Raw genomic sequence first — 23,633 nt, 5'->3', positions numbered from 1 at the left:
CATCGCCGCTGTCCAGTGGTCATTTCATGCCAACCAACTGCCAGGATAATTGCACCAAGAAGATTAAAGAGAGAAAGTTTCAAATTGGCTGAGGGGAAGGGGACATAAGACAAGACGATGCATTCTGCTTTCCTATTCCTCTTAATGCACCAATCACATGCAACCTGAGCTTGGGGTAAAGGCAGGGAGTGGCTGGGTCTCATGGGTATCACTGGCCAAAATATCCTACACTTCCAGAGCAGGGGCTCATCTCCGTTAATATAAGGTCTCATTTAGCTGCACCATTAATAAATAGGAGCAGGCATGTTCAAGACTGCTTTCCAATTCGTCATTCGCTTTTCATTATTCAGTTTCACTGGCTAGACAGAAAGATCCAGCCTTCTAAGAACAGGGCAAGGGTGGAAGAGCTTCTAGAAGCCTGACCGATCCCATGGATAAAATGTGTAAGTGTGGTTGCACGATGTATGAGGTGCATTTCTGAGCCAACACAGTGAAATCTGTAACTCTTCTGACATGATCTGTGAAATCGTGCTCTTTACCTTTCCCTGACCCCTGTCAGTGTTTCCAGTCCTGCTGGCCACAGACAGCCCCAGCCCCGCTCCGCCTAACCCTTCCTGTGTGCGACACGCTCGGCTTGCTTTCCCCAGCTGGCTGGGCTTGAGGTTTTTAATGGGTGAGGCCGTTCATATCGCACTAACGTCAACCAGCGTAACGAACCCTGACAAGGAAAGGTTACAAACCCTGCCATAAACCGCTCCCGCCCTGGACAACCTTCATTAGGCGTACTCCAGTTTACATTCAGAAAAAGTGAAAGTGAGATGGAACAAATAAACTGTACTTTAAATTTGCTGTTGGAAAAGAGAAGAAGAGATGTTCATAGTAAGCATTTGGACTTCCACCTCAGCCTGCTCATTCTCTCCCTGCAATATATAAATATCAAAATCTAGGCAAGTATCAAAAATATATTTATAATAGATAAATATCAAACACACTAAATGCAAATCGGCCAACTTGTTTGCTGAGGTTATTTACATTAGCTCCGCTCACTAAGGCCTGTTTGGTGTAGACAACATTACAAAAGATGTGTGTTGTATGAAAGGCTCATTGGCAACGGCCATAAAGTGCATGACGGCATTTTATCGGGTAGGTTTAGGAAGGGCTTTATTGTCCCAATATAAGAAGTCATCCATTTAGTAATTTTAAGAAATATGACAATTTACTGCATGCTGTTTTATAATGTACTCTAATAAATATGTCATTTTTTGCACTTAAGTATAAACAGCATCTACTATTTACACTTATCGTAAAGAAACACTGCTATTTTTACATAGTGTAAACAGCATCTTTGCTATTTTCACTTAATTTAAATATCATCTATTGCTGCCACAGCCTTCATGAAATTAGGGATGCACAGTCACAATCTAGTTTATAATAGGTATTATAACAGCCAAATAACAACCATTTTTTTCCAACTGATTTTTCATAGGGTACATTATAATGTGATGGCCTAGGTTTACTTGCAGCATTTATTTATTTAAGGTTTTTATCATTTTATTTTCATTAACTTAAACTTATATTTTCATATTATCATTCTGAAATTATATCAGAAAATGATTATCGGGTTATCGGTATCAGTTATCATTATCGGTTATACATATCGGCTTGAAAACGGGGCTGTCATTTCTGAAATCTAGTCTCTATAATGCCATTAATATCAAGCTAGAAAAGCTTGTTCTATGATTTTCTGTCTGTAAAAAAGATTGTGACCAACCATGTGTCATACAGTATATTACTGCAATGCAATAGCAGTAGCTTGTGAATGGCAAGCTCATGTCTAGAAATCTTTCATACCAAGGAAACTATTATATAAAAAGCTTTAAATGCCAGAATCAGATCCAGTCAATCAAATCTCTGTTGCTTCATGGAAACATTTTAGAAATGCTCATAGAACTATATGGTGGTCTGGAGTGACTCCTGTGTCACAATCAGCTTCAAATCAACACTTGTAAAGCTTAACTTGTAAACCTTTGCCCGACACAGACCAGACCTGATCACGCTAGTTATATTGACAACTGTAAATTCATAAATGAAGTATCCCCCGACTGCTAAGCCAAAAAATGTGCCTGATTCAAAGCAGAGCAGGAAAAAATTCAAAATATCAAGAATGTAATTTATCCAAGGAAAATATTCCCTCCAGCACACCTTCTCCTCTCCATCAGGAGCATGGGGAGAGGTCGTGTCACATGAAGCTTGGCCCGGATTCCCGGTCCGTCTGAAGGAATAACACAGAGAACACGCCTGCACTGACAGCATCCTTTTAAACAGCGTTTGGGAAAGTCAAATATTTAAGCAAGATCCTTTCCAGTACAACGATCAGAATTAAAACAGTGGGAAGTATGACCGCAAGCTTTTCCAGGCACGGATATCAAAGGGAAGCGATGACTTACAGTCGGCCCAGCTTGGGTGTGGATTGGAAGAGCAGCTCCGGCAGGACCTGCAGCCGGTTCCGGTTCAGGCGGCTGTGAGGAAGAGAGGACAGGGGAAGGGCAAGAGTTAGTGTGGTCAAAACATCTAGAGTCAGGAGGGAAGAAACGAAACGTAAGACACCGTGAGAATGGCCTTACACGGAGCACAAATCAGTGGGTAGCTAGATTATCCAAGGCAGAAAGAGAGAGTGAAAACCAGGAAAACACAGATGGAAATGTTGTTTGACTTACAGAGCGACATGCAGACATCTGAATACCTAAATGGATGAGACAACAAGGCAAACACAAACGACACAAGGACAGACCAATCCGTCTTTCTGATTAAAGAAACAAGCCGTTGTTATCAGGACTGGCCAATAGCTACATCCTGGGGTCAGGAGACACAGCTGTGCTTGGGCTGATGGGAAATAAATGTACTTCCTCTGAAGATGGCCTAGGTTATCTCCAGCAGTGCTCTTTAAAGGCTATTATCACTCACATGAGCCTGGCCAGACTGACTGTGGGCTTTAGTAGGATGACCGTTATCACAGGAGTGTGGGTTCTGATGATAGGATGCAGGGTCACGGAGCAAACCAAAGGTATGTAGAGGAGGAACATCACTACATTTTGTTTTGAGGACCTACAGCGTCTATAACTGTAGCCTTCAAGCAGACTCATTCTTGAAGAAAAAAGTTGTTTTCTCTTGCTAAAGCAACAGCTCCACACTTGAGCCTGCTTGACAACATATTTCAATGTACCATATTTAATTTTTGACAGGAATGAGAATGCTATGAGGGATTAAACTACAGTTAATTCAATTTATTGTACTGCTGTTTAACCACATATTTAACCACACATTACTCATGAAACGTCCTTATAAAAAATCCTTTGGTAGGAAAACTACTTGTGAAAATTATACAATTTAATTAAAACACACAGCATCTTTTTCAGATGCGTTAAAACTGTTATTCACAAATACAATTTACTTTAACATGTTCTACAATAAGCTTAAGTCTTTATTTTCAGAATTTGACACTAAAATCTGCTGCTGAGAATGCACAGGAATAAAAAAACATTTATTCAAATGTTAAAATATATCCAAATAGAAAGTAGTAATTTTAAATGGTAATAATATTTAACAATATTAATGCTTTTAGAGTAATTAAATGTAATCTTTTCTTAAATTATGTAAATAAATTAAATGAAATTTAAGATATAAATATAATATGAAATAAAAACAAACTGTGCTTGCTTAAGATTATAGTTCTAAAACCTCGACATGTTTTAATGTAGATTTTTAAAAGTCTTTTATTTTTTTTCTGTAAACTTTAGTATAGGGACCAACTCTCACTTTTTACCAGTTGCTTATTAGCATGATACGTATTACTAGTGTACTGGCTGTTTATTAGTAATTATAAAGCACATTTTCTGTATGACCATATTATACATACCTAATACTACCCAATACCAAACTTAATTAATAGTAATTAGTAATAAGAAGTTTATAGTGACAAAAGTCGTACTTAACAGTTAATCAATAGCGAGAATTGGACCTTAAAACAAAGTACGACTGATTTTTCTTTATCGTAGACACACTTATTCGTCATTAATCTCAGTTCCGATGCTTTGATGTCAGAGTTTGAGGGATCACGGGGAGGAGTTACCTCAAATTTGACCCCTTTGATTGTCGAACCATGGTTTATAATCTATTTTAAGCACCATGTTAGTCACAATGTGTAGCATGAAAACATTTCTGTTCTTTCTGTTTCTGTATCATTAATTAGAGCACATGCTCTCATTATGGGGAGAAGCTATTTATGTGTCTGCTGGGTTACAACGACAACAAAAAGTCACAATCGGGTGTCAGATGGAGGGAATGCAAGTGGACACACTGGCCGTCGAGAGCGGGTCATTAAGTTAAACGCTGTGAAATTCCAAATACAAGTGACACAATGAGGAATGTAGATCTTGAGACCCATATAAACCAGCCTCACAAAACCACCACAGAGACAGATTCTTCAGAGGCGGTAAACAGACTGACAAATTTTGATATACGTCCATCACTAACGTACAGCGGCAGCTGCTAAAAGACTCTGTTAAACACCGACAGAACAGAGAAAACATTTACAAGGAATGAAACGCACTGAGACATTCACACATAAACAAACTCAAGGATGCAAACCACAGTCCAGACATTCTTTGACCTTGTCCAGCGGCTGTAATAGCTAGCATGTTTGGTCTGACCCAGTGGTCAATTTCACTGGGAAGTGTTAAGATTCTCACCAGAAAAGAGCAAATGGCTGCGCTCCAGATGTCAGGGGGCAAACGAGCACGTAAACCCGCTGGACTTGAAACCAAAGTTACGGAGGTCACCTTCACATTTTCAAAGTTTTAGATGAAAACTAACAAGGTCAATGTGGTGCTCATAAACAGCTACAAATTCTTTTTGTCCACAACACGCATAGAGAAACATGTGGAATATTTATCAGGACAGCATGCGAGTTCAATCATTTCTTCTATTTGATACTTACATTCTCTCAAGCTGTTTGAGATCTTGAAATGCTCCTCTTTCGACCACACTTATTTGATTGTTCTCCAGATGTCTGTGGGGGGAAAAAGAACTTCATTATCCAATCAACTCCAGCGATTCGACTTCAACTGACATTGATTAGGTCTCTTGAATGATTGAAATGACAGTTGAAAGAGAACTAGAAGACCTCGTGACTTCTCTTTGTCACAACAGTGAATGATAAGCATGCAGCCTTTCCTCATGAAAACCAGAGCGGATTTCTCTCTGATTTTATGAAGTGTGCGGTTGCCTCAGCAGACCCTCGTTCATGTCCAGCATGCTTGTGATGATATACCAGAGGGTATTTTCAGAGCTCTCTTCTATTGGAGACTAGTGAAGACGCTGTCATATTTCAGGGCGCTTATAATTTTCCCTATGCATTACAAAGACAGCACATCTCCATGGCTATTTCTTGTTTTATTTGAGTCTCTTTGAATCAGTGCAGACGCGCAGTGACATGCATAGGACGCACACAGCCACTAAATTACATTTGACACCAGATAATACAAGCAATCCTCTAAAAGGAGAGACAGTCCTGAAGAAAAGTGCATGTAAAGTAGACTTCCTCTTTCTGGGTCCATGAATGATGTTTTAAAAGCAAATGTTTAGACACGCAACTGTTTTTACAGCCATAATCCATGCTTTGTCATATCATTCTGTCAGGAAGAGAGGAGACACTTGGCTAAGCCAAAGGCTTTTTTACAAATGCCGCAGCTTTAAGGCACAATCAAGCATGGCAGGCCAAAAACACAAGCCTTCCCACTGGCAAGCCTAAATTGATTTGTTCATAATAAGTGCATTCTTTGCTGATAACAAACATATCATAAAGTCTGCATCTAGCATAAATTTGAGCCTGAGTAACAATCTGGCTCATTCTTACAAATGGGGGATCAACCCCTCCGTGGTTTATGTATTCACATTAAACGTAATCCCTTTCGATCCCGACCAGATGGGTTTTGGCCTGTGCTGAAGAATAATAACGGCTCTTTTTCTTCATTTTCCAGCATCTCTCCATCTTTCTGTTCTTTGTCTTTCTTGTCTTTATAGAAATGTTTTGAAGTTTTGCATGGAAACATATGGGACACAGGCAAACACCTATGCTTTCACCGGGGCTGACAAGGAGAGTAGAAGACCTCTCAACTGATGAAAGGGTGAAGCAACACACATGGTATTGCTGGAACAGTCTTTGTTATACATTTATAACCAAGTGCTGGTTTATAGGAAGGTCCCAGCCCCAGGTCAGTGCAGATGACACTCCCTTAAGCTTTTTTGAATGGGAAAGTTTGAAGTAAGGTCAAACTTTAATTTCAATATCTACTTTTTTTATTAGGAAATAAACATATAATAACAATAATAACATTTAACAAAACTGCCCAGTGCCATGAATAATAATAAATAAATAAAAACATTTGTCAATCAAAAGTCACTTGGTGCAACCAAAATGCAGACACAAGCCTCTCAAAATTGGGTCAATAATAAAAAGAAAATTATAATAAAAAATTATATATTATATATTTTATTATATATATATATATATATATATATATATATATATATATATATATATATATATGACCAAATTGTGACAAGGCAAGGTTAAATCAGGTTATGGAATGTCATGTGGCGCAACTCTCCAAAAATGTTTCAGCGAATTCAACTAATTAATAACTCTGATATTCATTGATTGATTTATTGATTGATGATCAATCTGCTCGCACTTCTCTGAGGTGGGAAAGAGCTTTGTTCCAAGACTATCCAAATATTTTGTCCCAAGTAATTACGGTATATTTCTTAGGAAAATTATTTTCACAAAATATAATAATGATGTTAATATTTATAAAACTACTACAACTGTTAATACTACTATTACTACTAATGTATTACTACTACAGACTCAGGTTGTAAAATGTTCTATGATGTGACTCCCCAAAAATCTACATTTAAAAAGAATGCATTATTAATTTTTCATAGTATTAGTTATAATTAAGATTGTTAATAATTAAAATCATCATTAAAAAAATAATAAACATAATAAACATATTACACTTCTCACTTCTTTTAGCATGGGAAAATTCATGTCACAGTGAAGCTAATGCGTGGGAGAGTGTATAGGTGTGACTGGACGGAGAGGATCACAGCGCAAGCCTTCCAGAGAGATAAGAGGGTGCCGAGGCTGTTCACAGGGCCCAGGGAGCGGCTGCTTTTGGTGCATACCATGACCGTTAATCATAAACCACCTTAAACTGCCTCGGTGCTGCCTGCCAGCCACTGCCTCGGCTTACGACTGCTCTCTTGGGCGTTTATTTTACTCCTGTTTTTTCACTTGTTTATTTTTATCTCCATTCCACTCTCTTTACGGGCTCTCGTTCAGGAAGAAAACAGCACGGAGAAATGTATGATTACAGTCATTAAGCTGAAAGAACACTTTCTCCAGAGGAGATCACCGCTGCCCTGTGCTTCTCCGAGCAACCGTTATTTATTTATTCTAAAGGTTCAAGTTTCTGGAATGGAATATATTGTTACATATTCTTCAAACTTAAGAACAAGTTTGAAGATTGACTGCATCTAAGGCAATGACTTCATGCGCTGTTCCGTCACAGGGTCATGTTAAATGTGTCGGATTTACTCAGCTTAAATGTCAGTTTGTTTTATTATGACTTGTGCCGTAATCCTCCCGGCTTTCAGCCTCGAACCCTTTGATGGGTTTGACTTTAAAGACAACACGGAAGAGGAGGGGAACTTGGGAGTTAAAGGAAGGATTAACTGTAAGAGCGAGAGATACAGAGTGACATCTTACAGCACGCGCAGGTTCTTGAGGCCAGAGAAGTCCACTTTGGTGATCCTGGTGATGTTATTCCGGTCCAGATCCCTGGAGAAAAAAAAAAGGGAGAGAGATTGGGAAAAAAGTTAATTTCACTTATGCTTTCAAACATGATTTTTCATGTTTTGAGTCAGTAAACGGAGAATTTAAATACAGAGGCTCCCTGGCAGTGCCTCGAAGGCCCAGACTCGCACCAGATGCCCGTGGGGCAACGCTGTTCAAAGCTGGCATCTGCCAGGGGGCATTAGTGCCATGCTGTAGAATACTGAGTCTGAGAGGCTGACCTTGCCTCGCATTCACTTCCATTCAGCATGCTGCTATTGAGCTGCCTCCACTCTAAACGTTCCCATAGACACGCTCTTGTGCACAGCTCTGGGTCACGTCAGCATACACCTGCCCTTTTCTGTTCTGCATGTACAATATGCTCTATACAATGCAATTCTTTTCTTAATATGTTTAACTGGGTCAAAGTCCCTTTCAAGGAAAGTCTGTTTACTCAACAGCCATGATTTGCAACGCCTCCGGGCAGTTATTTCATGAGTCCTATCTGCTTGAATGGGGAAATCCTGAAATCTCAAAAACTGCTGGCTGTACTCACATTTAAACACCATATTTCAAACCAGGAACAAAATTTGATGTGAACTGCAACATACATGTTGTTTCCTATGCTTAAATAGTATTAAAAAGCTTATATTCCAGGCTAGTCCGGCCAATGCGCATGTGCAGTCCTAAGTACATAACTAACTGCTTTAACTGTAGACTGTAAAAAAAGATATACAATGCATCTCCACTTCCATATAGAAACATGAAGCCAAAACATATGGCCACTATCATGTCATGCCAGCAATGTCATTTGGAGTCCGAAACTGCATGGTAGTGATTTGTTTGGAGCCCGAGTCGGCACAGTAGTGATTCAGTTAGAGCCTGAGTCAGTGCAGTATTGATTCATTTGGAGCCCAAGTTGGCACAATAGTGATTCATTTGGAGCCCAGTTTGGCGCAATAGTGATTCATTTGGAGCCCAGTTTGGCGCAATAGTGATTCATTTGGAGCCCAGTTTGGCGCAATAGTGATTCATTTGGAGCCCAAGTTGGCGCAATAATGATTCACTTGGAGCCAGAATCTGCTCAGTAGTGATTAATTTGGAGGAGATTGTGCAGTAGTGATTCATTTGGAGCACAAGCCGGCACAGTAATGATTCATTTGGAGCCCAGGTTGGCGCAGCAGTGATAGAGTCTGAGCAGTAGTGATTCATTTGGAGCCTATGTTGGAACAGTAGTGATTAAGTTAGAGCCCTGGTCAGCACGGTAGTCATTCATTTGGATGAGTCGGCACAGTAGTGATTCACTTAGAGCCTGAGTCAGTGCAGTAATGATTCATTTAGAGCCAAAGTTGGCACAATAGCCAGAATCTGTGCAGTAGTGATTCATTTGGATGAGTTCACACAGTAGTGATTCATTTGGAGCCTATATTGGAACAGTAGTGATTCAGTTAGAACCCGGGTCAGCACAGTAGTGATTCATTTGGAGCCAGAGTCTGTGCAGTATGATTCATTTTGTCTGTGCAATAGTGGAAAATTTTATTAAATAAGTAATTAAATAAATAGGGAAGTCGTGGCCTAATGGTTAAAGAGTCGGACTCCCAATCAAAGGGTTGTGAGTTCGAGTCCCGGGCCGGTAGGAATTGTAGGTGGGGGGAGTGCATGTACAGTTCTCTCTCCAACTTCATTACCAAGACTGAGGTGTCCTTGAGCAAGGCATCGGACCCCCAACTGCTCCCCGGGCGCTGCAGCATATATGGCTGCCCACTGCTCCGGGTGTGTGTTCACTGTGTGTGTGTGTGTGTGTGTGTGTGTGTGTGTGTGTTCACTGCTCTGTGTGTGTGTGTGCACTTCGGATGGGTTAAATGCAGAGCACAAATTCTGAGTATGGGTCACCATACTTGGCTGAATGTCACGTCACTTTCAATTCAATTTTTTTAGTTTTAATTAGTCCCATACGTGTACATGAAGGTGGCAGGATTTATAACCTACAGTATACTGCAGCCAGCCACTAGATTGCAATTACAATTTTTGGCTTCAGTTTTCAGGACATGTATGACACACTTGGTCTCAACATTGAAAAAAAAAAAAACATTTGCTGCATTTAGTTAACAACTTTAATTCAACATTATTCCAACATTAAAATAAGTAATACTCTGTTGTTTCATGCTTAACTTAAAATGATACATTTAGTTAACTTTAATTCAGTTAAGATTTAAGTTATCTCAACATATTATAAGTTGTTATATCTAACTGCAGCAACATTTTTCACATTGCAGCTGAAGTTAAAAGTGACACCATTGACTCTTTTATTTACTATTCCACCATAGCGCATGTTGCACTTTCTCCCATTTATAGTAAAACAAGGGAATGGGTCACGATATTGCAAAAGTCTTTGTCCGGGTATGTTTTTTTTTTTTTTCATACAAAAACAAGACAGCTAAAGCCTCAAAAAATGTCTGAGGAATGATATTTTGCACTGTATGTAAGCAAAGTGAATGAGAAGATTGGAATAAACTGCTTGAGAGAGACAGACTGCATGGAAACAGTCTTGTGTTTGGAAAACGTCTCCTCTTACATCGGAATGCATTATATATTACCAAACCAAGTATTTTTCCACTCTAGTCAATACTTTATACTTTTCCCAGACTGTTTTATCAGTTTTTTCAGGCGTGTCTTAAATTGTATACATTCACAGAAATGAGTGTACATGGCTATGGACTTCCTCTGTGGGCGCTGTTTACTGGAGCGCCGCCACACTGAAAAGATTAACGTTTAGAAATATACAGTACAGTGATATATAATGATGCACGCATACACTTACGCACTAACATCGGCCGTCTCAGTGTGTTTCTCATAATATACATAAACATTTATAAATCTGATTTAAAGGCATACTGGATTTCAAAAGATTTCCCCAGAACCACAAAACACCCATAAAGCAAACTAATGTGAGTCATATAGGAAACATATTACAGGGGACAGGACATTTACAGACCCTGCATTCCATAACATGATCTTCTCCCAGATGTCGGCTATGTTTCTAAACCTAGGCAGCATTTTTGTGTGTAGTAAAATGGTGATGTCTATGTAGGTAGCACATTTGGTTTTGCGATGCAGCTATTACCTGCTGCGAAAAACAACCATGACAGTATCTTTAACTCCCACCGTTTGAAAATGAAATGTGAATAACCTGAATCGACAAATATATGTTAAACACAAATATTCCCAAAAATGTTGTCCCAACCGGCCTAGAGTTGTCTGAACAACTGCTGATGAAGCATGTTAAGCGTTTGAGAGCTCCCACCATGCACTGCAGCATGAATAAATTAAGAGACGACTGTTATTATTGCTTTACTCTTTGCTGACTTTATTCACGGTGGTGTTTTTGTTATTGTTTTTATCATCTCTTATTGGTTGTGTGGGAATGTACAGAGCTCGTTTCACTTTAAAGCATTTTTTTGATTGTCATCTTTATTGAGGTACACTATTGTTCCAAAGTTCGTTTTGTCTTTTTTTCAGCAAAGATGCATTAAATTGATCAAAAGTCACAGTAAACAGTTGCAATGTTATAAAAAGATTTATATTTCAAATAAAAGCTCTTTGTTTGAACTTTTCATCCATAAAATCATGAAAAGGATGTATGGTTTCCACACAAATATTAAACAGAACAACTGTTTTCAACTGTTCTCAGTACACACACACACACACACACACACACACAAAGTTTCTTAAGCAGCAAAACAGCATATTTGAATGATATCTGAAGGATCATGTGACACTGAAGACTGGAGGAATGATGCTTAAAATACAGCTTTGATCACAGGAATAAAATACATACGAAAACATGTTCAAATAAAAACAGTTATTTTAAATTGTAAAAAATATTTCAGAATAGTATTGTTTGTACTGTATTTTTGAATCAGATGCAGCTTCGATGTGCATAAGAGAGCAAAGTGTTTTAAGAGTTGAGATCTAATCGCATAAACAAGCTCCTGTATAAAATGACAGCAGCTTTTATTTACAAGTCAGGACTGATTGGCTCTGATGAGGCTTTATGAAGCTTTAAAGTTTCAGCTCCCATTGCTTGTAATTGAATTAAAAAATAACCAATACAAAGTTTCTCCTGCACTGAACTCAGAAATCTTAATGCATCATGTTTCCTTGATCTTTTAACGTCTCCACAATTCTATATATACACACAGCGTTCCCACAAATTCTCACTCTCCCAGTCTTTCCACGTCACTCTCTTTCCGTCTTCACATGCCCTAATCTCCCAGTAGTTCCCTCTTCTGTAGTTTTGTCATATCATACCTTCTCACCTGCTTGCAGTGTAATTCCACTAATAACACCACACATTTCCTCCCCTCTCCCTCTATCCTTCACTTCAATCCTCACCCTGTCAGTGTTTTTTTACAGTACATGTTGGGAGCTAACTAAGTCCTCCTTCCTCTAGAAACTCAATCAAACCTCTGGTCACACTGACAAGGTGGAGATCACAGATATGGCAGCCCCCTACTGGCTATTGTTTGTTTTAATTTGTTGAGGAGATAAGGTCCCGTTCAAACAGCAGGTGTTCCAGACTAACAATACGCCCCCTCTAGGGTCCACCCCACCCAAGCACGCCGTTATACCACAACGCCCATCTAATCAAGGTCATAAGCCGGCAGAACACTCTCAAGACGGCACTGGACAAAGAGAACAATCTTTGCGATTTGGGCTGGAGGATATTTCGACTGTGTCGTGCCACAACTGTAACATTGCAGGCGACCGAAGTGCTCTAAGACCTCGAGACAAACGTGCATGAAAACAAAAGAGCTGCTTTTTCTGCTCCCATACGATACTCAATGCGTTTCCTGTCGTAATCTTCTGTTATTTTCCTCAAAGCTACGCTAGTCTAAAAGCTGATAGGTATGCTCCATTTCCTCTCGAAAGCTTCTCATCGCTGTTTTGAATCTTAAATGAGTTCCTCCTCAGGTTTGGACGCCTTAGAAGGCTGTTTTTTTTTATTACATGTGTCCAACAATACCAATCTATTAATATTCTCCTCATACGATGCACAGGTTATTATCAGAACAGATAGAAACTTCAATAAGAACTAATTTTGCTTTCATGTCTGCTGATTAATTACAACTAAACGCCTTTGAGATAAGCACAGATGTATGAGATTATGCATGTCCTGTGCGTTTAAATGAACAGGTTCAGTCATAACTGTCAATGTAATTTCTGCCACCTATTATCGCTTCATTAAATGACTGTATTAATTATCATTTCTCCTTCACCGAGGTAATTCACCGCGGCATCCGTATGCCACTGAAAATTATAAGGCGGATGGTAAAAGCAAGACACAGATAGGGATATTTTAATAACTTTAATGCAAACAGGGTGCAATTATTTTGTGCATTACAAACGGGTAGATGCCTCATTGCATCCTCCTCACTCTCCCATAACAGAGCTCTTTCGTTTCCCAGTTTTCTGGAAGTTCGCAGCCAGAATGCTTGTTCATTTGCACTTGTGCGAGATCTAATGAGGGGTGGGGGCGGGGGGGTTATTAACGCTCTTTCATCTCCCATGAGCCATGCAGCCATCAGCCATGTGGCTACCATACATCTCTGGACACAAGAAGTCCCGTTCCCAGAATTCCTGAGGTGTACCTCCCAACATATTACCACCACCTCAAAAGCTCTTAACAATCCCATATTCCTTGAAATCGCCACAGGGCTCCGTACACAACTTTGTTTTACCGCTGGTTAGTAACCAGAACCACAAAAATACAATCTTCTATTTTTGATTATCTGGCACGGCTGGTGATGATTGTTTACTGTCTTAGGTAAATACCATTTGTGATAAAAACATGAATTCATCTGGTTTTACTGTTAGAAAAGATTGGATTGGAGTTTGCATAGGTATAAAGGCCAACTCATCACTGGATGGTGGTTTCACGATGAAAAGCAGTGAAAATGAAGAAGCCAGTGCGTCTTTAAGTTACTCTTCTTTATTCATGAGCAATGAGGGCAATTTCAGTGAGAGTTTAATTTAGTAGACATTTTCATTATGGCCATGCCTGAATGCGAAGGACGCTCGCTTTACACTTTTTTTTTTTTTTGAGTGTTTAACCCCTGAATGGTTTATTTCCTAACCCTGCCAGCTAAAAGCACAAAACATCCAGGTTTTCTTGCACACTATATGACTTCTTTAAATTACTAGAGTAACGCTTGGCTGTGAGGTGACAAGGGCATCTTCAACACGTATGTGTGAAAGTCAATATGACAGCCAGGCTACTTGTGTCATCAATAACACAAGTCTCATCTTCGGGAGTAACCAAGGATTCCCTCCCACCAACTTTCTGCAGACGTCATTAACGGGAAGAACGGCCAAAAAATGAGTGTCCCGGCTGACCATATTGAACAACAGCCTCTGTACTAGGCCACCATGGTTTATTTATTTGGCTTTGTGGCGCTCTGTTTCCACTAAGTTTCCTGTATAAATTTCTCCAAAAAAAGATTGCATGGTATTTCTTGTATGGTAACTGATGAGCATGGACTTTGAAGTCATTACTTCCTAGGATCAACTTTTATTGAAGCTGCTATTTTAAAAATTAGTTAGCTGCACTACGTAGAAGATATTATATTATTAAAATATTTCAGATAATGTGACTTGAAGCAATAAATCGCAGTTAAACATACATTTAATCTAAATACAAGCAGTGAACTAGCAAAATCACAAATTATACACATGGGTATACAACAGACGTCAGCATTTAACTAAATGGGGCGTAAAATGTTGTGAAGGGGCTCTAATGAATCAGTGAATCATTTTTAAACACTTACATGAACCATCTAAACAAAATGATTGACTAAACTAATCAAGCATCACATAAAAGAACAGTGAGAAGAGAGTATATTTTCTCATGGCTGCAAAATACAACGTGACAGAAACACAGATGTACTGTACTGTTTTGTCACACGGCATCACGATGTGTCCTGTCTGAAAAAAAATCAACTACTACTCCCCAACACTTCATTAGAGTCCTCTTTCTTTCTGCCCACCGAAAGCCAAGCAAACCCCTCATCAAATCATTCAGAAACTCTGGTTTGATTCTTTTGTTTACTGGTTGCTAGCTGCAACCGAGTGTTTGAGTCCGTGATCCTTACATCACAGTAACGAAATCATAAAACCACACACGGTTCTATTCATATTTGTTAACTTAGGATAAACACTGTCACTTCTAGATACACTCAGCCACAACTAACAAGATGTACTGATGAGAATAACGAAGCCCTTGATGTGTTGCTCTGGTGACAAAGCCCGCAAAACAAGAGCCCTCGTAAACCTGAAACGGCCCGGAGGCGTGCGTATTACCGAATCCAGCCTTCCATTAAAGTATGACACAAGCTTGGAAGATTCACAGAATTCTGGGTCCCTGACATACGGAGTGACCTCTTCGAGACTTTTGTGACGAGAGGTCTGCTGGCTCCCAGACTCACCAAAGACAGCGCTAGGCTTTGATGTGCTGCCTGAAATGAGGCACATTAAATATTTTCCGTGCACGAAAACTTTTTTTTTTTTCTCCTAAAGTTGGGTGCAGAATCTTTCCCCGAAGTCTCTGCCCACAAGCAGTGCCAGCAGCTGTCTGGCAGACTGCAGTGTGTGAACGCTCACCGAGCGAGAGACTTCACATATGCTCCTCATATGCCCACTGAGGTCAGCAGGGCACCGGAGACCACAAACCCACCTCCTGATTCGCTCCAACACCAACACAACAAACACACACACTATCCCGCTGACTGACTCTTTGCGATAATAAAAAACTGACATGATGCATGAGCAGACGCTGACAAACGGATATGCAATCAAGGGCGGAGCTTCCAGTTGGGAAAGCAGGAGTTGGCAGTTTCACACCGAAACTTCATTAAGACACCCAGAGTGTGATGAGAGGAAGGGAATGCTGCCTTTCTCCCCTGATCCAGCAGACCAAACACACTACGCCAGCCACAATGTGCCACATTGTTCCTGAAGTGTTAACTGCGAAAGGGCTCCGGTGGAGAGAATTTGCTATTAAATGCTGCAAAGTCTGTGCGTAACTGGTGCAAATTAGAGCGAGGGAGATGAAAGAGTGAGAAAGAGCTTGTGTGAGTGACTGAAAGGGGATATTACAGTTGCGACAGGAGCTACTAATGAGCGCAAAATCATATGAGCTGTCAAAGAAAGAAAATGCACATTTATTAGAGGGAAATGTGACTGAACTCTGGAATTGTGGGTAACTAGGCCTTGCTTAGGGCAGAGGTGCAGTCATTAACAGTTAAATCAACACTCCAGGGTGCTCTGGGAAACCTGGTGGCGTGTTAATCGTACCCAGGAGACGTGGAGACGGGCGCTTCTGGACTTTGAGCAGTCTTGAAAACTGCTACTTTGCAGATGCCGAAGCTTGTTGCAAAACATTTGATGAATTGCTTGCTTTTCAATCAATAAAACTGGTTATGAGAATATGCAAAGTCATTAAAAAAAAATGAAAGACTCGCATCTGTCTCTAGTTTAAGCAAGAGTCAACCTGACATGCTATATTTTAAAACAAATCCAATATACCGAGGGTCATGACCCTTATTTATTTTACTCTCCACATGAAAAATTCCACTGAAAAGCCCTTTAGGGGTTAAAGGTCGGAAGTTTCAACCAGACCTCTGGCCACTGAACAGACTGTATGCCTTTCCTATCAGACTTTAAAAAAAATAATAAAAAAAAGACTTTATACCAGATGGTTGTGATACTTAATGAACTGTCATGGCTTATCACGACAGAAGTGCCGCAGGTGGAAACAAGGAAATTAAGGATATTTTCACAGTGAACTCAGGCAGTGGTTAGAAGTAATCTAAACACATAAGAGAGTCGGTCTTCAGCTGCAGTGCGCCCCTCAACGGACTTGTGGTTCCCCAACTTCCCCGACGAATACAGCCAAGGTACATACACACACTCACACCATATGTCCATTAATCATGTTAATGTTTGTGTAAACTCATTATACTGGATGAAAGAATCAGCTGCAACGCTGTTCAGCATTCAGATGTGGACACATATGAAAAGAAGATAATATCTTGTGCCTCATTTAGAACATTCTGGATAGAATCAATGAAATGTGATTTTACTCAAGTCCAAACTTTTCAAACTCTCAATACAAAACCCTGCACTGAAACTCCTCATGCATTAGACAGTTTATAACAGGCTACATTGAATTTATGCAAGTTTAAACAGAAAACCTTGCAGTACTTAAAATTGATTTGTATCCTCTACAGAAAAACACAACACTGAGAATATCCCTTACTTACATTAAGTATTTTCTTAAAAACTGAACCTATGTTTAAAATCTATATTTCATTTTAAGAAGAAAACTGACCTGCTTTAACAACTGCAATAACACTGTTTAAAGAAAAAACCTGTCCAACTGAGAACGGTAACATAATGCAATTTTCTTCCATCAACTTAACTGATCTAATTAGGAAAACTATAGTAAAGTTTTACAATAGTGTCCATATTACACAAAATACTATTACTGTATTGAAGCCCATTTAATCCCATTGGTAACATTTGTGACCTGCTTTCACTTTAATGATCTGTTGAGTAACTGACGTGAAGCGAGTTGTGCAACTATAAATGGGGTTCAGACTGTCTTGATTTCATGTGAACATTTTTTACATAGCTAGTGTAAAACGCTACAAGACCTATTCCAGTTTGGAAGAGATCTGAGAGATGATGTAATTGAAAGAGCTTATTAATATTGCATTATTAAATCTGCTCTTTCTCTAATGTTTACAGTATATGTAATCATTTCATGGACCAGTGGGAAACCCAGAGTACAACTGATGGATTAAGTCCTATTATAAATTGTAGATTTGAAAGCTTAATTGTAAGTGAAATAAATGCACTGCTTCTTGAATTGCACAGTTGCTTGTTCTTTTGGTCGATAAATAAATATTTAAACATTTATCCTTGCATCTACACCTTTTTTCAGATTTTTTGTGCATTTTGTATAACTTTTAGGAAGAGTCAAAATAGGTTTATTTATCTTCAAAAATCATTTTTTTCCCTTTTCATTTAAATTAACCGCCTACTTCAGTTTTTAAAACGTGTAACATGGACACAATTGTATGTTACAAACCAACAACAGCTGTAAAAAGATGAAGGAAAAAAAACTTTAATTGCATCTCCCACTCACAAAACCTACATGAAAGTGCAACGGTGCCACTGTCTGTGAACAGAGGTACGCGCCGCTGTCATTACATTATCGGTTTTCAAATAACGCGATAATAGGCGTACTTACAGTCTTTCGGCATTCCTCGGGATTCCCCTGGGCACCGTCCTGAAGCCTTGACCCTGACAATCCACATGTGAGCCCGAACAACTGCACTTATGCGGGCATCCATTCACAGCACAGCACAGCAGCCCGCACATCACAGCCACTGTCCCCCAATACTTCACCCACCGCATCATAAATCCTCCGAGGCTGAGAGCAGCCCAATAACAAAAGAAAAAAAAATGCAAAAACAACCAAATAAACGAATTCGTATGTATGTATCCGCGTCTTGTCCACAGCCAATTAAATCCCGCGCCCAAAAAACTACAGGTAGAACAGGGGCTGAAAAAACTAACTAACGGTGTGCTACAATACCAGCATAAAAAGTTCTAACTTTGAAAACTTCTCGAAATGCATCAGAAAAAGCTTTGCTCGTACAAACGCGAAGTTGCATCTGCTTCTCCACACCACCGATACATTCAGATGCGCATCAAAAGCTACAAGTGCACATTGCTTACTAGGAAAAAAGCCCTTAAAAAGTCTGCAAAATCATTCAAAATGTCCAAAACGACTCCTTCTGATTCTTCCCCAATTGCGCTTTTTGGGGGTCCAGCATGCAAATCCTCATTGATAGTGTTTGAGAAACTTCAGCGGAGCTCGTACCTATTGGATTTCCAGCCCCCAAACTCTGCGCTCCACACTCCTACTGGCTAATCAGCGTGATGTCATTCTGGGACATTTGGGGTCTCGACTCGAGAAGTTGTTGGGACAGCTTCAAATAACTCAGCCCGCTTTAAACGCTCGGTAACTTTGAGGGACGAACACGAAGATATGAATTAGAAAAGACCGTGCGAAGAGAAAAGACACTTGTGTCATCTATATTTTTTGAAATCGGAATAAAACAAGACTGATATGATTTTATGTTTCAACAGACTTAATCATCAATAAACAATAATAATTAATAATCAAATACACAATGAATTAAATACACATCCAATAAATACCTGTTTTAACAGAGAAAGTAGGCTAGGGTTATTACTAAAGTTTAGATATATTATAAACTATAGGCTACATGGAGACTTATGAAGACAAATATATTTTACTGTATAATGCAGTGATTCAGATACTGCAAAAATAACTATTTTCTATGTGCAGATAATCTTAGTCATGTCACTCTTGAAATAGTTTCACATGATTTCTTTTTTTTTCTTCCTCATAATTTTTGGTCCACATTTTGCTGTCGTAGTGCCCCCGTCTGGTGAGAAACTACATCTAAACTCAAATTGCTTCCTCACTATGAGAAACCACTGCTTTCACCATATTGAGAAGTTTAGAATGGAGATGGATGTTTTTTTTTTAAGCTATGGTTTGTCATTCATTCCAGATACTTTCTTTGCATATTCACCTGAAATATGCAGGTTATAGGTCTTAGAAAAAGTCAAGTTAAAGACATTAAATAGTGTGTCGGCGCTTGTTACTTTTCATAATAGAATAAAGGTAAGTGCTACACAGAAAGTATTCACTCCAGTCAGTAAATTACAACAGATGAAATGTAATCACATTTCAGAAGAAAGGAAGTGTGAAGTGATGTGTGGCCAAGTATGCTGACCCATACTCAGAATTTGTGTTCTGCTTTAACCCATCCAAGTGCACACACACACACAGTAGTGAACACACACTTGGGAGCAGTTGGGGGTTTGGTGCCTTGCTCAAGGGTCTCACCTCAGTCATGGTATTGAGGGTGGAAGGTTATTCGCTCCGCCCCACAATTCCTCCCGGACCTGAGACTCGTACCCGCAACCTTTGGGTTACAAGCCTGACTCTAACCATTAGATTGTTTTTTTTTTTTTTTAGATGTCTAGATAGGTTCAAGATTTACTCAATTTAAATGTTTAAACACTGTGTTCAGACCCTTAACGAGTAGCATAGAATCCACACTGAATCAATTGAATCAACGCCCATATGCCAGATTCATTTACTTACATTATTCCTTCTGAAAGCAAAGTGTGGTGCATTAAGTGTCTGCTGAAGGCTGCAGGTACGTGAGTGAAGTTAAGCTGCAAAACATGTGCTTTACACTTCCTTTAATCCATGCACACACACACACACACGGCCGCGAGTCCATAAATCTGTGATTTGTGTCAATAAGGGTGATGTGCCAGATTTACAGACTGCTTTATTCTATTCACTTGTTCACGTCAGGAGTGAGGAATGTCCAGAAAGCTTCCACCTGTGGAACGCTGTGGATAATAAGCGTGATAGGGAGAGCAATACTGTACATGTGTTTGAGCTGTCTATCAGCTTCTCAAAGGTCAGACTTTCATGTGAAAAACTCTTACCCACTGAGTGACCCTCAAACAGCCATGTTGCACACTTAAGCACGATCAGACTATACGGCAGCAGAAGTGTTTCTGTCTTACGCACTCAAATGTATGTCTTTATTAAGGAAGAGTGTCAGTTTCTTTATAATTCCCAAGGAACTGGACTTCAGACAGTAAGCTTTGATAGGCTGAGAAAAATAACAGCTGCCCTTAGGCTGAACATTTTCAGAAAAACATAGAGTCATAATGTGTTTAAAAACCGAGCACATGACATTACAAATAAGACAAATTGAACAGGAAAATAAATTGTGACTTATCTTTTAATCATAACTTGGCTGTTCTGAAAAAAGCTGAAATAAGTTAAAAGGTTAGTCATCAAATTGAATTGACCTATGGTTTCATTGAGCCACACATAGCAATGAAATATGGACTATAAATGTCAAAACAAAGGATCTTATTTGTAAAATGATACAAGTTTTGTGAGTTAAGGCCGGACAGTTGACATTAAACTGACCTTTCCATTTTATGTATTACACCCAATGGAAAGCGAGTGGCCAGATTATGGAAAATCTTGGCATGGATGGTGTAGACCAGCACTTCTGGCAGGGAAGGGAAAGGGCTAGCCAAAGACCTGTCTGAAGAAAAAAGCCATTAGCATACCATGAGACATGAGACTGCTTTTAGATGGAACACTTGAACATTAAAAGAAATCCAAACTTTTCAGCAATTACGTAAATCTCTCAGCCTATCCGTTTGCCACGAGGGGGAAGGGGGTTGTCTTGCCTCATATAGATTTTCCCTCACTCCATATATTCCCTTTCTTTGTCAGTTTGTATGCATTTTACATTGTCGTTCTGCTCTGTAGCTTTGTAACCAAGAAGAGCAAGGAAGGATTTCTCATCTTCCTGGGTGGAAATTTCCTAAATACTGAGAAAAACAGTCAAACATTTTATTCCACAGCAAAATTTACTGCATGGCTCATAGATTTCCACTTTTGTCTTGTTTGTATCCCAGCCAGCCGCTGTTAACCCACATTATGGATCTTAATTCTTTCCCACAAGCAAACGGAGCACGAATGGGAAGTTGCTTATTTCTCTCAGGCATCAGTCTGCATTGTTGTCTGGCACCTCTGTGAACTGCTGCTGGGTGATAATTGGAAAGACAGCCTCCCTCTGTAGCATCCTGCTGTCTGCACAGTGGCCACTTCAACCAGAGGCCCAAGCTTCCTGTGTGCGAGTCTCCAGAGCCAACTCTGCGTGTGCCCATGAGGCAGCAAGACCTCAGCTGCTGCTGCCACACAGAACTGCTAATTACATGCACATTGCCCTAGCTTGTACGAACAGGGGCGGGCAGGAGGCGGAGAGGGGAGAGTATCAGGAGGTGGAGAGTTGTGACAGGGGCCTGCCAGGAACAACAGCCTGGGGTCCCTCGGACACACACACTGTCAGGGCCTGGGCCCTGTGAGTTTTCGAGCCAGAAAGGCTCGGCTCAAGTTGTGTGCTAATCCACAGAATGGTAGAACAGCTTTAGACATTAAAACACTCTTTTTGATTCTTGTCCTTCAGTTTTAGCAAACAAACACATGGGGAAACTATGGCCAGATGTTGCCTTGCAGAATGATTTGTTTGTAATTCTACAAGCTCACATTCCATGGGAACTGCTTGAGCCCTGCAGACAACATTGGTTATGCCAAACCTGAGGTGTTTTTTTAAACGGAGTTGATCTTTGACCTGGCTTGATGTCAGAATTTGCAACATTTGATGTTGGAGCCTGGAACGCAAGCATTCCTTCAGAATTTCCCAATTGCTTCTTTTCAATTACTCATGGCTGACAGGGAAAAGAATGTTTAAATCAACATGCGTTCTACGTAATAGTGCTCAGTGTGGACCAGGAACAATAATTAAATGAAACTGAATGGAGAAACTCCAACAAAAACAACAACATACAAGCCTTTTCCTTCTAGTTGTAGGAAGTGCACAATTACATGGGCTCAGTGCTACAATCAGAAAGGTTTTGTAATATGGAAGTGGTTAATATGGTTGATCTTTTTCAGAGAATGGGATGAGGACTGGATGGGTGGGAGGTGGGATCTATCTGGTGCCCTTCCGCTCCTCGTGCCTTTATCAGGATTATCATATAAACAGTTCCATATGTGGGGCTAACACTGATGCTAAAATGTAAGACTTTTTCCACCGGTATGACTGGAAGATTGATGATCCAATTTACTAGGGAGTTATCATAGACCCGAATGCTCAAAAGAACTAAGAGGGGCGGCCAGCTGTTGGCTCTTCTGTCTCAATTTTTCCTTCGACCGGAATTTCATCTGCATACGGGGAGATGGAGAAGTAATGTTCGTGTGGTCAGATGCAAGTCTCTCATTGCAGTTGATAAACTTTACACTCTTCCTGTGACTGTTCCCAGAGACTCACTCAGGGGCTAGACCAATATCCATCCAAGGGAATAAGGTTTTTTGTGATGGGATGATTATAGGTTACTTGCGTAAAGGTCTTAGCAAGAGTCTAATGTTCTCGCTCATCTCAGCTTGCTTTAATCTAATCAAACAAGAAACCAAAAACAACACCCCACAAAAACACAAATCAAATTTTCACATCGACATCTCCAACTGTGACCTCATCGGCAGTCTCAAACATACAGCAAAGCCTTCACTCATTATTAAGATTCTCCCTGACCAAAGGGTCCTACCCGGACTGCATTTGTGGTTCAGTAATAATCCGTAATTAACACCAACCTCTGAGATCAGCATCCTGATTGAGTCCAGCATATGCAGGCCACATGCACTGACCTCTGCCTCTTTCAGTCTGCTGCTCAAGAGCTGTTTACATAGTGACGTCCTACTAGCATTCACCAGACTCTCTTTTGGAATCATTTAAAAAAAATTGGACTGAACTTGTACTTTTAAGCCAGGAGCAAACGTTAGCGATTGGCCATCGGAGAGCTATTTGTAGACATCACAGCCAGGCCTGTAGACACTGCAGCCTTCGGTCTTCATGGGACTGTGGTTGACAGAGCTGACCCTGTGCTGGCCAGCATCCATCTCTCACAGCACTGTGATTGCCTGATGGTCTGTTTTTGATTCTCTCCTGAAATTGTCAGAACAAAAATTGTTATT

At 39.9% G+C, this 23,633-nt stretch overlaps 1 protein-coding gene across 1 annotated transcript in view; it reads right to left on the bottom strand.

Annotated features, from left to right (window-relative positions):
* The window catches only part of slit3 (slit homolog 3 (Drosophila)), a 162,489-nt gene extending 144,110 nt beyond the window's left edge, over positions 1 to 18,379 (bottom strand). Inside the window, exons 1-4 of the mRNA XM_026281176.1 lie at positions 18,210 to 18,379; positions 7,832 to 7,903; positions 4,997 to 5,068; positions 2,448 to 2,519 (exon numbers count right to left, since the gene is read on the bottom strand). Of these exons, the coding sequence (XP_026136961.1) occupies positions 2,448 to 2,519; positions 4,997 to 5,068; positions 7,832 to 7,903; positions 18,210 to 18,379 (386 nt within the window). The remainder of the gene's footprint in view (positions 1 to 2,447; positions 2,520 to 4,996; positions 5,069 to 7,831; positions 7,904 to 18,209) is intronic.
* Between the last annotated feature and the right edge of the window lie 5,254 nt (positions 18,380 to 23,633).

This window comes from Carassius auratus, chromosome 14 (assembly GCF_003368295.1).
Source record: "Carassius auratus strain Wakin chromosome 14, ASM336829v1, whole genome shotgun sequence".
Taxonomy (NCBI): Eukaryota; Metazoa; Chordata; class Actinopteri; order Cypriniformes; family Cyprinidae; genus Carassius; species Carassius auratus.
The sequence above is the reverse complement of the archived record's forward strand: the minus strand, read 5'-3'. Positions and strand labels throughout refer to the sequence as shown.